Consider the following 13,846-nt stretch of genomic DNA (forward strand, 5'->3'; position numbering starts at 1 on the left):
ATGCAACTTCGAGGAAGGACCGAATGAGAACAGTCTCGTAACGCAAATAGACACCAATTATACGCAGAGCAAAAAGCCGCTCATAACAGCCTTCCTCCTATTCTCTTACCTGTACCTTCGTTGTCATTGTGACTATCTTATACTTTTCCTTCTTTAATTTCCTTCTCACCCTTTAAATTGTTCTTATTCTCTGTCAGACCTATATATAAACCACCCTTCCTCTATTCCAATCTCAACGCATCCAATACTTCTTCTTCTTCTTCTTGATTATTACATTCAACTTTATATATTAATATACGTTAATTAGTTTTTCTTGTAAAGTAATGGCGTCCGTAAATGGTGTCGTCTTTGAAGATTTCTTTCCAGCCATGGTGGAAAAGCTAGGGGCTGATGGGTTTATGAAAGAACTGTGTAATGGGTTTCGGCTGTTGATGGATGAACAGAAAGGTGCGATCACATTTGAAAGCTTGAAGAGGAATTCTAGGTTGCTGGGATTGCAAGATATGAGCGATGATGAAGTAATGTGTATGTTAAGAGAAGGAGATTTGGATGGCGATGGTGCTTTGAATGAAATGGAATTTTGTACTCTTATGTTTAGGTTGAGTCCTGGGTTGATGATGACTTCAAGAAAATGGCTTTTAGAAGCTCTTGTCAGTGAAATGTAGGTTTTTTTTTTTAATCTTACATTATTGTTAATTAATGTTTCTTGTTCTTGGTTAGAGCCATCTTTTTGTTTTTCTTTCTTTTTCCCAGCCTATCGATTTGTAATTTCCAGCTCCATTAGTAGAAATTTGATGTCAATTCTATCTTTATATTCCAATGTTGCTTCTTTCTCTTTTATTTTTTAAATAATTTCTACAACTATATAGCTAGGTAAATATATAAATATAAATAGAATATATATAGAGAGTGAATTCATATTAATGTGGACGAGAGTCTTCAATAATTTACACTGATCAGTGATTTTGTCATTGTATAGTAAGGCTATAGCTGCAATGCATATACCATTATAAAATTGAGATGGTTTGGCTTGTTTCGAACTGTTTGATTGAATAGAAATCAAATCAAACAGTTTCAAAAATGATTTATTAATTTTCTGAGTTCGGTTCTATTATTAAGGATGGTAAGGATTTGTTAGATCATAGATCTAATGTGACTATTAAATGGATTAAGAGACAAGCTAACATAGGAACTCATTCTTTAACAAGAGTCTCCTATAGATATAGTCGTTTCTAAGAATGGGGAGGAGTTGTCCCACAAGAGTCGTTTTCTTTTTATTCTTTTTAGTGGAATGGTATTTTTCTTTAAAAAAAAAAAGTTAAACCATTTTTAAAAAATCATATAAAATTGACAATTTGGTAGCATTCCATTCAATTTAACAGTTCAAACTGTTTAATATACGTACCAAATTACCATGCAAGCCAGGTCAGATAATCTGGATCTCAGAAACTATATGGGCTGGGTTCTGTAAATAAGTTAAGTATAAGCCCATTAAACTATATGTAGCAACTCTTATTTAAAATTAGAGATTTTCAAATTTCAAAATTAATTAAACAAATTAATATGAATTGAACCGATTCTTTGATAGTATATGTATATATATTGCGCGTTAAGAATTTTCAAACACGCTATAGAAAAAAATGGCAGCAGAGATCTGCCATTTGGCTACGTATAAATCGGAACATGTCCAAAACTAATTTTATATATGCAAGTCCTTGTCCACATTTTAAAGGCTGGATATGAAAAGATAAAGAAAGCACATCCCTATCCTATAACTTATGAAGCATTAACCAGTTGACTTTTGGAGTTCAACCATGCCACAAAATTGTCATTTTAAGTAATCGGGAACCTGATTTTGCTGTTTTAGGTAGAAATGGATACACTATGTCCAATATTGTTTATTCAATTTAAATCACATGTTTAAGAAAATTAGGTCATTGATGAACAATTGAAATAATAATGATAGGTGACGACTTGATACCATTAAAAGCAAACAGTAAACTATAAGTACTGTAAAAAGGAAACGAATGAAATGAACCACACAATTGCAACTTCAGAAAGGACATTCATTTCAAGTTTTCAACCACATTGATTACATTTCTAACTACTAACAGACCGGCCACTGCCGGTAAATAAAACTGAACGAGCTTCATCTTTATTTAAAGTCAGTTAATAGTTATAGTTCTGGCTAATTTTGCCATATTCATCCAATCTTGATTTCAACTATTCAGATTAAAAATAGCTTGCTCCATTTCGAGACAATCCAATTTTTTTTCTTGCCAAGAATGTTTCAATGTCTAGCTAAGACTATAGTAGAAAAGAAAGCACTTGACTTGAGATGAAGTTAGGTCCAGTGCGTGTCTACAATCTTTACGTTTGCATTAGAAATTAAGATTTGGTGAGATGTTGTTGGGACACTCATTGCCAATAGCTAAACCTAATTTCCACCAAATAAAACATACTTGCAAGAGAAACAGCCTCTCTTGGTGTCCTGGCTTGTTCCCTGTCCACAGAATGCTAGGACCATATATAGCTTTCTCTATCCTTTAATTTTTCAACTGCTTTGACTTGAGATTATGAAGAGTTCGTCTCTGGAAATCAAACGTAAATGAAAATTCCAAGAAAATATTATTTATGACAGAATAGTTATTATAAGAGAAAAGGAGAAAATAGATATATTCTTTTTCATTTAAATATAAACAGTTACAAGTCTCTCTGCACCATGTGATAAGTTTTTATTTTTTATTTTTATTTTTTAAGCAAACGAGGTGGGCTAAAACAACGGAGACATAAAAAGAAAGAGCACACAGAAAACACAACATGGTCTTGTTCTACAAATCAAACGTTCAATCTGTCTTTCTCCTGTAGTACTCTTTCTCCTGATAACAAAAACCCAAAACCCAAAACCCAAAAAGAGAACAAAAAATGAGGAAGTGTGAACTCTGCGATTCTTTAGCAAAAATGTTCTGTGAATCAGATCAAGCAAGCCTCTGCTGGGACTGCGATGCTAAGGTTCATGGCGCTAATTTTCTTGTTGCTAAGCATTCAAGAACGCTTCTCTGCCATCTTTGTCAATCTTTCACTCCTTGGACCGCCGCTGGTCCCAAGCTAAGCCCTATTGTTTCGCTCTGCGACAACTGCGTTAAAGATTCGAGTTGCAGGGAAGAGAGAGTCAATGGAGATGATAAGGGTGGCGATGATGATGATGATGATGATGAGACTGATGAAGATGATGAGAGTGGAGATGACGAGAATGATGAAAATGGCGATGGAGGCGACGATGAAGAAGAAGAAAATCAAGTGGTTCCATTGTCTTCTACAGCAATTTCGAGTTCTAACAGTGATCAAGAAAACTTTACCAGGATTTACAATGGCCAAACGCAAGATACTTCTCAATCAGGAATTGCATTTTCTTTGAAGCGCGTTAGAGAAACTGCAGAATCTGATCTTCAGGTAATTAATTAATAAACCCATATATGTAATGATTAATTCCTGCGATGTAACATATTGTATGCTCTTTTTCTTTTTTTACTGTAATTCAACAACTTGTACTTTGCAGCAGCGCTGTGTTAGCCTTTTATCCGAGGAAAATAAAAATACAAATATGTCAACTTCAAGGCCATTGAAGGGGTATAAAACAACTCAGAACGAATTGCAGAAACCTAAAGTTGTTGAAGACAGCAAGTCGACCACTGCAGTATTTGACGTCTGCAAACTGAACAAAGAAACTGGAGTTGTGAATGGTATTTCTAGTAATAATTATATACAGAGAGCTAATTAGTTACTTTCCTCTAATTGAAAATTATTGATCTGTAATGGTAGCCAGTCTGTCTTTTTCAACCATTAATTAACCCACGAAGAAGAACACACAGTAATGTATTAATAATTTGATTTCCTTGGTGCAATTAATAGTTCTTTAATTTCTACTAGTTCTACGTATGCAATGTGTCTGTTAAGTTAAAGTTCGCATCTTTTCAGCAGCGACATTTTCCTAATATTTCAAAAATAGATAACTATGATATACAAAAATTGTGGTCAGTGTCAGAATAGAGAGAAATTCCAGGTGTTAGTCAGTGTCAAAATTGTATGGCAAGCATTTTGTCCCCAGGTGAAAGTGGGACCCCAATGTGGATACCATTCTGTGTTTGTGAGGTTGTTTTGATACAGATTGACTTAAGAAGAAAATTCTAACAGATAAGGTGTCCAAACCTTGAGATGGTGAATGGTAATGGAAATGGAATTTTCTTTAGTTTCTTTAGCAACAACCATAAGTTTTCTTGTTTTTGATTTCTGCCAAGTTTGTAGTCCAAACCAGACTCCTTTCCTTTCCTTAATATGGGTAAACTTCTCAATATAAAATCACAATTATAAATTGTTGGAAGTTGATATTCCGACACCTCCACGTGCCATGAATTAGTAATTTAATTATTATAATTTTGCAAGTTGATTATATATCATTATTAGGTGAACATTTAATTTCTGATTAATATTTTTTAAAAAAAAAAATAATTTGATAGTGTTTTTATTTTAACTTTCTCTTTGAGGTGGAAAATTGAAGGTTTGGTATGGAGAATTTTTTGTGTGGCTATAATGCATGTGTATGTACAAAGATATTATAAAGTAGCATGAAAATGGGAGATATTTTTTATTTTTTTTATATTAATCTTATGGATTCTGATATTGATAGCTGTGTGTAAGAAAGAAGCGAACCAGCCAGAAAAGGGATTATTCTTCACTATGCAAATGGGCTTTGCAACCTGAAACCATGGCCGCTTCTTGCAAATTCTTTCCGTAGGAGATAAAAGAAGATGCCAAACCCCTTTAATTTGAATATCCTTCTTTATTTCTACACATCACAAAAAGAAAAACACAAAGGCTTTAAAATATATTTTCTGTGGAAGCCTGCAGTTTAAGAATTCCCCTAGAAAATTCTACACTTGGCATTTTTAGCGTGGAAACATATTTAGCTGTCAAAAAAACAAACAAACAATAAAAAGTGTTCCTACCCTTTAGCCACATTTTTTTTTTTTTTTTTTAAATGATATCAAAACAACTCGTAGTTTCTTCAGTTGACAGTGGACCAATGGCAGGCTGTTTCTCTCTTCTCTTAACTGCACTAATAAGATAAGGGATGATGTCTCAAAATTTTGCTGCTGACGTCCTTTCTTGTTCATCACATTCTGCTTGAATTTGAATATATTTAACTTTTAAAAATTTTATTTGATTACAATACAAATTAAAGAAAATAATTTTTTATTTTTTTCTTTAATTTTAGAACATGTAATTATTTTTTTCTAACAAATGATCTTCTTTTTAGAAATATTTAATTTTTATAATTATAATATTATACACGAGTAAAAGTATATGATTCAAAATTTTTGTAATTTCCAATATTATAATTTCTAGAACATCTGGATATAGTTTTTCGTTCTATATTTTTCTTTAACAATGTTTATTATATTTGTTTTCTTTATACATAATAAAAATTATTTCTCTAGTTTTCTTTTATAGAGAGTATTTTGGTAATTGTTTTTCAAAATCACCCCATTTTGGTAAATATATTTTCATTTATCCTATGGATCGGAAGATTCCCCAAATGTTATGATCTCCAGTCTCCAACGTCCAACCCATCAAAGCCAAAAACAAAGAAACAAGGAAATTTGAGGGATTTCAAGAACATATATTTTCATGGCGCGAAGAAAGCCCAAGAAAGGTGAGATGGCTACTCAAGGTGAATAGTTTCCCTGTATCAATACCTCAGACAAGACAAATCCTCAGCAACTATCGTAATGGCTGGCTCTAGCTCTTCAAGTTGTCCTATTCTGAAAACAGATAACACACATCGAAAACTAGCAGCAACAACAATTGAAGGGATGAATACATGTCGATATTTTTACATGACAGGCAACCCAGTAAAACAGGTTCTTATCGGACATTTTATCACAAGATACAGAAAGAAAAGCGGCTGCCTATTATATTAATGTAATATCAAGAGACCTGCAAGTGCAAGCAACACAGCAGGTGATCACCAAAACAGATGCAAGGTAGTACAGAGGTAGACATAACAAACAGTAGCTGTCTAAAATTTTCTCGTGAGGCATGACCGTTTTAAGTTACAACCATCCCGATCATTTTTCGCTTTTGACATCTCAGCATCTCCACTGTCTACTCACGAAGCTCTTTCCATATCTGCAAAACATATTTTTTGAATATTATTCACACGAGAATGTGGATAGTGGATACTGAATCAACCGTCTTATGCATATGATCAAACACGTATATGCAAGGGCATATTTGTTACTGTTGTTCACTGAGAGAGAGAAGAAATTAAATAACTTCAGAACTAGTTCATTCACGGTTTAAAAGACTTGGAAGATCACTCCTCATGGTATATACATATATTACTCTGGATGTAAGTTGATTAGCCAAAATTTGCATTTCTGTTGGAAACATGAAATTGAGCCCTGAATACAGACTTCTTAAGCTACTTTAACAATAAAAGACATCCTGTGGAGTTTTGCATGGATTCCTATGGATTTCTGCAACAACAATCCTTACAATTTGCTCTCTCTCTCTTTCTCTCCCCCATTAATGGAAGTGCCCCAGTTGGACAATGCATCCAAAAGATTTAAGATTAAAAAAAGGAAAAATGGCTGAGGAAGAAATTTATCTCATTCCAGCATATTCAGGCAGTTAAGCATGGACTTCACCATCCTTCACTAGAAATACTTTTCATCCTTCCCCAGTCCTTAGCAGAGTTTCAGTAGAAACAAGGTTAATTATCTTTGCAAATAAGTAAACATAAAAAAAGCTCTCTCCTAATATGCCAAGATATCTTAAGAAGCTTTATCCATGCACCTGGGGAACAACTCCAAACAACAGAAACATTAAATCAATTAACTGAGTACCAGAAGATAGTAACTGTTCACACTGGAGGAGAGTGGCAGTGGGACTTTATTCAGTATAAAATAGTACTTCAAGTATTCATAGGTTTTTTCACCATACAGTACCAAATATTATATTATTACTAGATTCAAAATAACACTGTTGGATTTGAATTCTACTGAGTTTAACAGGAAGGATAACTATTGAATAGCGGCATCAGTGGATGGACTACATCTCAAAAGTTGCACCCTTGAATTAAACCTTGAACATTAAAAAAAGTTTGCAAACTCAAACTCAACATCATAAAAGTTGGAATCGTAGCAAGAGCTGAAGCCATAGGGAGGTGCAAGTAGTCTAAGGCTTGAAGTTAGAACTGAAAGTTTGACAATGAACAATAGCGAGTAAAAAAGGGGAAACCATTGGCAGGGCTTGGCTCACCTCCAGCTTGAGAACTCTCAACAGTCCTCAAGCTCTCTCCTAGACTTTTGAAACATTATTAAAATAAATGCGATGGTCACCACTCCCTACAAAGGCACATAGTGGTTCAAGCTTTATTTTCTCATTTCCTCTTTCCTATTTTAATCCTGCTATCTCTATAGAGTAACCACAACAATAATTAGGAGGGGAAAAAAAAAACTTAAAAACATTCAGATCCATTGATCTTTTTTTATGCTTTTCTCACCAAAGCATCAAGACATAAATCTGTGTGTTTTATCCTCTCTTCAAAACAGGGACAAACTACAGTTTACATCAGTACCACTAATGATGGAACCACATCAACCTAAAACCTGATAAAGACCATCTTTCTCCAAACCGCTACTTCCCATTTAATGCTCATTGGGAGAATATATTGCAATAGTTAACCATGGTGTGGTATCATGGCCACGATTCGATTGGTTTTAATAAGGTGCCAACAATCTAGGCAATAACTTGATGAAATTTGAGGGCATCTAAAATAAAGATAAACAGAAAACAAAAAGCACCAAAATTGTGAATGTATAAAGCTGAATGCGTTACTTCAACAGAAATGACAGAACACTGAAATGGTTGGATCTATTTGAAACTAGCTAATGGACTTAAAACATGAAGTTGTCATCTTGTTTCTTATTACATATCAAGATATTTAGGCCAAACTAGCTGAAATAGAAGAGTCTAACAACTGTGGCAAGAAGACAAATCTCAAGAATTCAATTAGCACAAAACTTGTGAGAGAAAGTAACATCCAAATGAACCAATAAAGAGTTACTAAATTATGACAGAGCACATAATTTATCAAGAGTAGTGAATCTGGTTTATTTGTTCAAACGGGTCACATGTTAACACTGAAATGAATATTCACTTGTAAATGTATTACATAAATTCCAAAGAGTAAATTACTATATGTTCATTGTCAAAACAATTGCCAGAAGAAAGAAAGGAGCTTTGGCAAAATGAGAATCCATCGCTAAAGAACTCATGCATGTTCATTTTTAATGGCCATTAATATTGTCCTAAATATGATTTTACACCTAAAACGAAACACTATAAAGAAACAATATCAATTTAGGCATCAAGGGTAAAATAAAAGGGGATTATCATACTGGCAACACAATGCCATTGCTTGCTCATAAACACCATTCGGCTTAAAACATGGAAAATTTTAATTAGGTTATGCATTTAAAGTGACATTAAACTCAAACCTGCTTGTTTATCAGAAGCACCGTGGTGCTCCTGCTCTGCCTCCTCCACCACTGGTGGCAGCTCCCCATCCTTCTCTCCTCTCTTATATCTGCCACCTGAGCCCTCAGCACGACAACCATCATTCTCGTCAGGGAACCTCACAACAATCACAGGACAAACACAGTGATGAACACAGTAATCACTGACACTACCAAGCCTTCCTTTTGTGCTTTTCCTCAAAGCCCCAAATCCTCTGCTACCCATAATCACTGCACTCAGTCCCAGCCTTTCCACCTCCAAGCAGAGTCTTTCCTTCATGTCATGATCCTTGACTATATGAATCTTGAAGGGAATCTGCGCCTCCACCAACGGTTGAGCCAACTCATTGACTTTAGTATTGGTGAAGAGGTCAAACTCGTCCTCAATCTTTTTATTGGACTGTTCACTTTGGTTCTCGGAATCAGTTATAGATGGGTCAATAGAGCCCCAGTCGGCACCGTAAAGTATGTTCGTGGTTCGCACGTGGACAAGGATGACAGCATCTCCGTGACGGAGGTAGTTCTGGACTGCCCATTTGACGGCGTAAGCGCTCTCGTTACTAAGATCCACCGCGATGCCTATCCTCCGTTGCGCCCCAGAAGTCGGGAATCGTGGAGACGATGGTTGGACCACCACCGCTTCAGCTGCTGGGTTTTTCTTCCTTGGTGAAGGCGAAGTCATAACTGCAACTATGTTCTTTAAAAACACAAAAGACTTGAACTTCTGCTTTCGAAGATTTTACTAAAGCGTTTAGAGATTTTGGGCTCTATTCCTCCTGGGAAAGTAAACAGAAGTGTGAAAAGAATTAGAGGGGGTTTTGGTTTGGGAGTTGCAGAGATTTATGCGGAAGAGGTGAAGTAAAGAAGAGGGAAAGTGGGGCCGCGTTAAGCGTCGAGATGTCACGTATAAAAGTGTCAGTACCTATCAGCTAAATAAACGATTTTATCCTCAGTGGATATATTATTTCATATTTTTAATTTTTCCCTTTTGTTTTTTTTTTTCTTATTTTCAGTAAATTTTGTTTTTAAATGAATCAGAATAATAAAAAATTATATAATAAAAGAATCAAATACCCAATAAACCACATTATATTAACATGAAATTTTGAATTTAAAAACATAAAATTTGAAAAAAAAAACAAAAAATAATTATAATATATATAAATAATAATTTCAAAATTGGCTAATTTTGAGAAATAAAATTTCTTTGTTCCAAATGAAAATTTTGAATGCTTAAGGAGAAAAGAAATACCATCAAGTATCGATCTCCGGAAATAAAATATATTGTAATCCTTAAAATAGTAGGATATAAGGTATCTTTAATTTACTTAAAAAAAAAGTCTAATTTTGTGGATAATTCACTTATTTATAGTTGTTTCACATTCGACAGTTACATTGTAGATGTTTGCTAAATATTCTTAGTCAGCGGCTGATAATTGATGGAAGTCTTAATCAGCTACTATTAACCGATAACAATTAGTATTTATATTATTTTGAACTTCATTAACCTCGTAAAAGTAATTGCTAATAAAGTTTTTTCAAATTGATATTTTTTTATAATATTTTATTTGTAGTTATCTAAAAATAATTTTTTAAAATTTTTAATTATTATTTTATTAATATAGTACATTAAAATAAAAAATAATGTATTCATCATAAATATATATATTATACCATAATATTTAAAAACAACTGTGCCATTAACAGTTATTTTTTATATTTTAATGGAAATCACTACTAATATTTTACTAAATATAAATAATAATTAATTAACATTTATCAGCTACTGTTATAAACCACTGAATCAAGAGGAGACCTAAATAATTTATGAAATAATTGCTATTTTGGTTGAGATTATTTTGAAACCGTTGGATTTCAATCAAGTCCGCATACTATTGTGTCGGTCACACGACGGCTTGTTAAAACTTGAAACAAACGGACACACTTTGTCGTCTTTGTGATTTGTGAATACGTTTTACGTTGGCCCTTGATTTCCTAAATCAAATCTAATTTCAATCGTTCTCGCGATTTCGATTTCTAGGGTTTCAGTCTTCCCTCTCGGCCTCTGCAAACCTCCAATTCAATTCAATCCTTTCATACGAATAACTCTTTAGGGTTTCTTTTCGTCGAAGAGACAATAACATGCCCCAGAGACACTCGAAGAACAACAACGATTTAGCTTTCTTCACATACGATGAGAAGCGAAAGCTCGGATACGGGACCCAGAGGGAGAGGCTTGGTAAAGACTCTATTAAGCCCTTCGATGCCTGCTGTCTCTGCTTGAAACCATTTATCGACCCCATGTCTTGCCAGAAAGGCCACGTCTTTTGCAAAGAATGCATTCTCGAATGTCTCTTAGCTCAAAAGAAAGATATCCAAAGGTAAGTTTTTTGTGGTTCAAGTTGGACTGATTGGTTTTTCGTTTTATTTTCAACAGTGGTGTTTCAATTTCAGGTTTGATGGTTTTATTAGAGCTTGTAAAGTGAATGGCTATGTTTATGCTAATTGCGATGAGCTTAATGGATGGATGATTTATGGTTATTCAAACTCTTTGATATTTTGAATGAAATTTACTCCATAACTGTTCTGAAAAATTGGTAAACAGTTAGGTATGCAAGCTTGCAATCAGGAAGTCTACACCTGTTTGTAACATTTTGGATGTTTATTTATGATAAATTAACTCATTTAATCATGTGAACTTTCTTAGTGGAGTTGGACGTAGAGTTGCAGAATTTACCTGCAAGCATGAGTTGATTAATTTGTATATATACTATAGCACATTCTTAGAAAACAATGGTACTTGAGGAATGGCCATCATCTACCCCATACTCAACCCCCCCATCCCCCGGCTATAGTCTAGTTCAATTTTGAGACCTGGAAGTTGGAACCCAAGTTAAAACCAGTGAATTCTTTTTGGAACAAGATTTTTGTCTCTTTTTCCCCTCTCCGTCCCTTCTTAATGTCTAGTCAAACATGCGCCATTTTGTGCACTTGTGTTGAGAGGGTAGTGATGTGAAAAAAATTGGCTTGGCTTTGTATTCCATAGGGTAGATTTGGAGGGATTAGTTCCCTCTTACCTTTTTTTTTTCCTCTTTTTCATCTGAGCATATCTTGTTATCTGCATTGACAATGAGTCACACACCATTTATAGCTTAAAATTCCTTTACTTCTTTTAAGGAGCAAGTGCTTATCTTACCTGGCAGGAAGTTAGCTGCTCATGAATTACAGAAGAAGCAAGAGAAGGAAGAGGAGGAAGAGAAGCTAATGTTGCAGAAAACCAAAGAACTTGATGCATTTGACCAGCAAAACCATGGTGCAGTTCCACAATACAATGATAGAAATCAAAGCCGAGACAAGAATGGGTTCCATGGTGCAAATAGTGTGAAGGTCACATCCTACGAAGAGGAAGCACTTCGAACAATGAAAGCATTCTGGCTTCCCTCTGCTACGCCGGAAGCTTCTGTTAAAATAGAAGCCCCCTCCACAAGTACAGTCTGTCCAGAAGGCAAGGAAAAGCTTAAGATGAAAAGCCTTTTCCCCATCTACTTCACGGAAGACAAGAGTGAAAAGAAGAAATCCAGTTCTCTCGATAAGACCTATATCTGTCCTAGTTGCAAGGTTACTCTCACTAATACAATGTCTCTGGTGGCACTCAGTTCATGCGGCCATGTCTTCTGCAAGAAATGTGCTGACACATTTGTGGTGGTAGATAAAGTTTGTCTGGTCTGCAACAAGGCATGTAAGGGAAGGAATTTGGTGAACTTGGAAAAGGGTGGAACTGGCTTTGCTGGCCATGATGATAATCTTTTAGCAACAGATTTCAAGCATTTAGGTAGTGGTTCAGGATTGGGACTGGTGAGACCGGCGGCAATGAAGATTTAAAAAAATCAAAGAGAAGGGTGCTCCAGTTTCTTATTATGTTCTGATTTACAACCGCTAGCTTTCTTTCTTTTTCTTTTTTTTTTTTTTTTTTTTTTTTTTTTTTTTTTTTTTTTTGCAGTTTTATCTGTTTTATGATGAGTTTCTTTCTTGTAAGATAGCTACATGAATCCAAGTTGTGAATTGATCTTTAATAGTAGAACTGATTATTATGTTGCTGATGATAACTTGGAGAATGCAATTGGATTATAGATGGGCTGGGCATGTAATCTTTTTTTTTTTTTTTTTCCCAACCGGACCTCTCCTGATTGTGTTTTGGGCCTTGCTGAAACAATTTTTTTTTTTTTTAAAATGGAACGAAATCCATGGTCAAATTGAAAATGCAGAATAGCTTTATGCACGTGGGGTGGTTGATAATTCAGATAAGGACTACAATTCATACAAAGTGGATTTTTATTCGGAATAAGAAGCTGATCTGATCATATCATAATCCACTAGCCAGAGAAGAGCCTCTCCACTCTCCAGCCTCCTCAAGGGCCCCACCCACCATCGATGTTTCGTATACTCTCTGCTGGTGAATGGATGTGATTGAACCCTTTAATTATTATTTTATGCGCCAACTAAAAACTTGGCTGTGCTCTGCCTCATCGCTCAACTTGATTCCTAATTTTCCTTTAATTACAAGGTAAAGTTTGATTCCAATGTCAAATACACATTAATGTTCAAATAGCAGCCGCACAATTAGAAATAATTTTCAATTCCATCTATCGTTTTCATTATTATTTGTTATTTATGGGACAAATATCAATTATGAAATTTACTTATACACTTCGTACGGTTGGGATTAAATTTCTAAAATAAAATTGAGGTAAAATTTTTAAAAAGCACTTATTTATTATAATGATGCGTAATTTAAATTTCCATCAAAAAGAATCTATTACTCTATTTTATAGTATTTGGAAATGTAACTGTTAAGAAAATTAGTCAATGAAGCAACAAATTGGTGTTGCAAACGGATAGAAGTTGGTTAGCGTCATGTGATGACATTAATATTCTTTGCCAGGTACCAAATGCTAAGGAAGCCCAATTATTGTGTTACCTATAATTGGGGGAAATGATTTAATGAAATCAATCTAACTTAATTTTGGGCAAGGAATCTGGGAATTCCAATTATACTAATTTCTGTTTAGAGATTAATTAATTTGGTAGTTAAGGATTCAAACAGTAGACCGTTAATTTAAAGAAAGCAAAGCAGCCAGTGGTAAAAATATTTGGAGCCACCGTGTCAACAGCTGTGAAATAATAATAATAATCCAAAAAGCGTTTCAAATGGGTCCCACGTCTCCATTAACTGCCCGCCAACCCCACCAAATTAACAGACACAA

At 34.5% G+C, this 13,846-nt stretch overlaps 4 protein-coding genes across 5 annotated transcripts; 3 read left to right on the forward strand and 1 right to left on the reverse strand.

The window, feature by feature from the left end:
- The first annotated feature begins 67 nt into the window (after nt 1–67).
- On the forward strand, nt 68–812 carry LOC105649431 (calcium-binding protein PBP1). Its single transcript, XM_012236067.4, has one exon. It carries the CDS (start codon nt 324–326, stop codon nt 663–665), a length of 342 nt encoding a protein of 113 aa, XP_012091457.1. The 5' UTR covers nt 68–323; the 3' UTR covers nt 666–812.
- Nucleotides 813–2,650: 1,838 nt separating this feature from the next.
- Nucleotides 2,651–3,926, forward strand: LOC105649433 (uncharacterized). 2 transcript variants are annotated; one of them, XM_012236069.4, is made up of 2 exons: nt 2,651–3,453; nt 3,563–3,926. In XM_012236069.4, exons 1-2 carry the CDS (start codon nt 2,926–2,928, stop codon nt 3,779–3,781), a joined length of 747 nt encoding a protein of 248 aa, XP_012091459.1. In that variant the 5' UTR covers nt 2,651–2,925; the 3' UTR covers nt 3,782–3,926. The 2 variants fall into 2 exon arrangements, with proteins under 2 accessions (XP_012091459.1, XP_012091458.1); XM_012236068.4 differs by having other exon boundaries at nt 2,657–3,453; nt 3,560–3,926.
- Nucleotides 3,927–5,850: 1,924 nt separating this feature from the next.
- LOC105649434 (Adenine nucleotide alpha hydrolases-like superfamily protein) lies at nt 5,851–9,480 on the reverse strand. Its single transcript, XM_012236070.4, has 2 exons — nt 8,565–9,480; nt 5,851–6,189 (listed from the first exon to the last, which is right to left on the reverse strand). Exons 1-2 carry the CDS (start codon nt 9,262–9,264, stop codon nt 6,170–6,172), a joined length of 720 nt encoding a protein of 239 aa, XP_012091460.1. The 5' UTR covers nt 9,265–9,480; the 3' UTR covers nt 5,851–6,169.
- Nucleotides 9,481–10,585: 1,105 nt separating this feature from the next.
- Nucleotides 10,586–12,688, forward strand: LOC105649435 (phosphoinositide binding protein). The gene is made up of 2 exons (XM_012236072.3): nt 10,586–10,963; nt 11,786–12,688. Exons 1-2 carry the CDS (start codon nt 10,725–10,727, stop codon nt 12,462–12,464), a joined length of 918 nt encoding a protein of 305 aa, XP_012091462.1. The 5' UTR covers nt 10,586–10,724; the 3' UTR covers nt 12,465–12,688.
- The last annotated feature ends 1,158 nt before the right edge of the window (nt 12,689–13,846 follow it).

Source organism: Jatropha curcas, chromosome 11 (genome assembly GCF_041381405.1).
Source record: "Jatropha curcas cultivar XTBG-Jc1 chromosome 11, XTBG_Jcur_1.0, whole genome shotgun sequence".
Classification (NCBI taxonomy): domain Eukaryota; kingdom Viridiplantae; phylum Streptophyta; class Magnoliopsida; order Malpighiales; family Euphorbiaceae; genus Jatropha; species Jatropha curcas.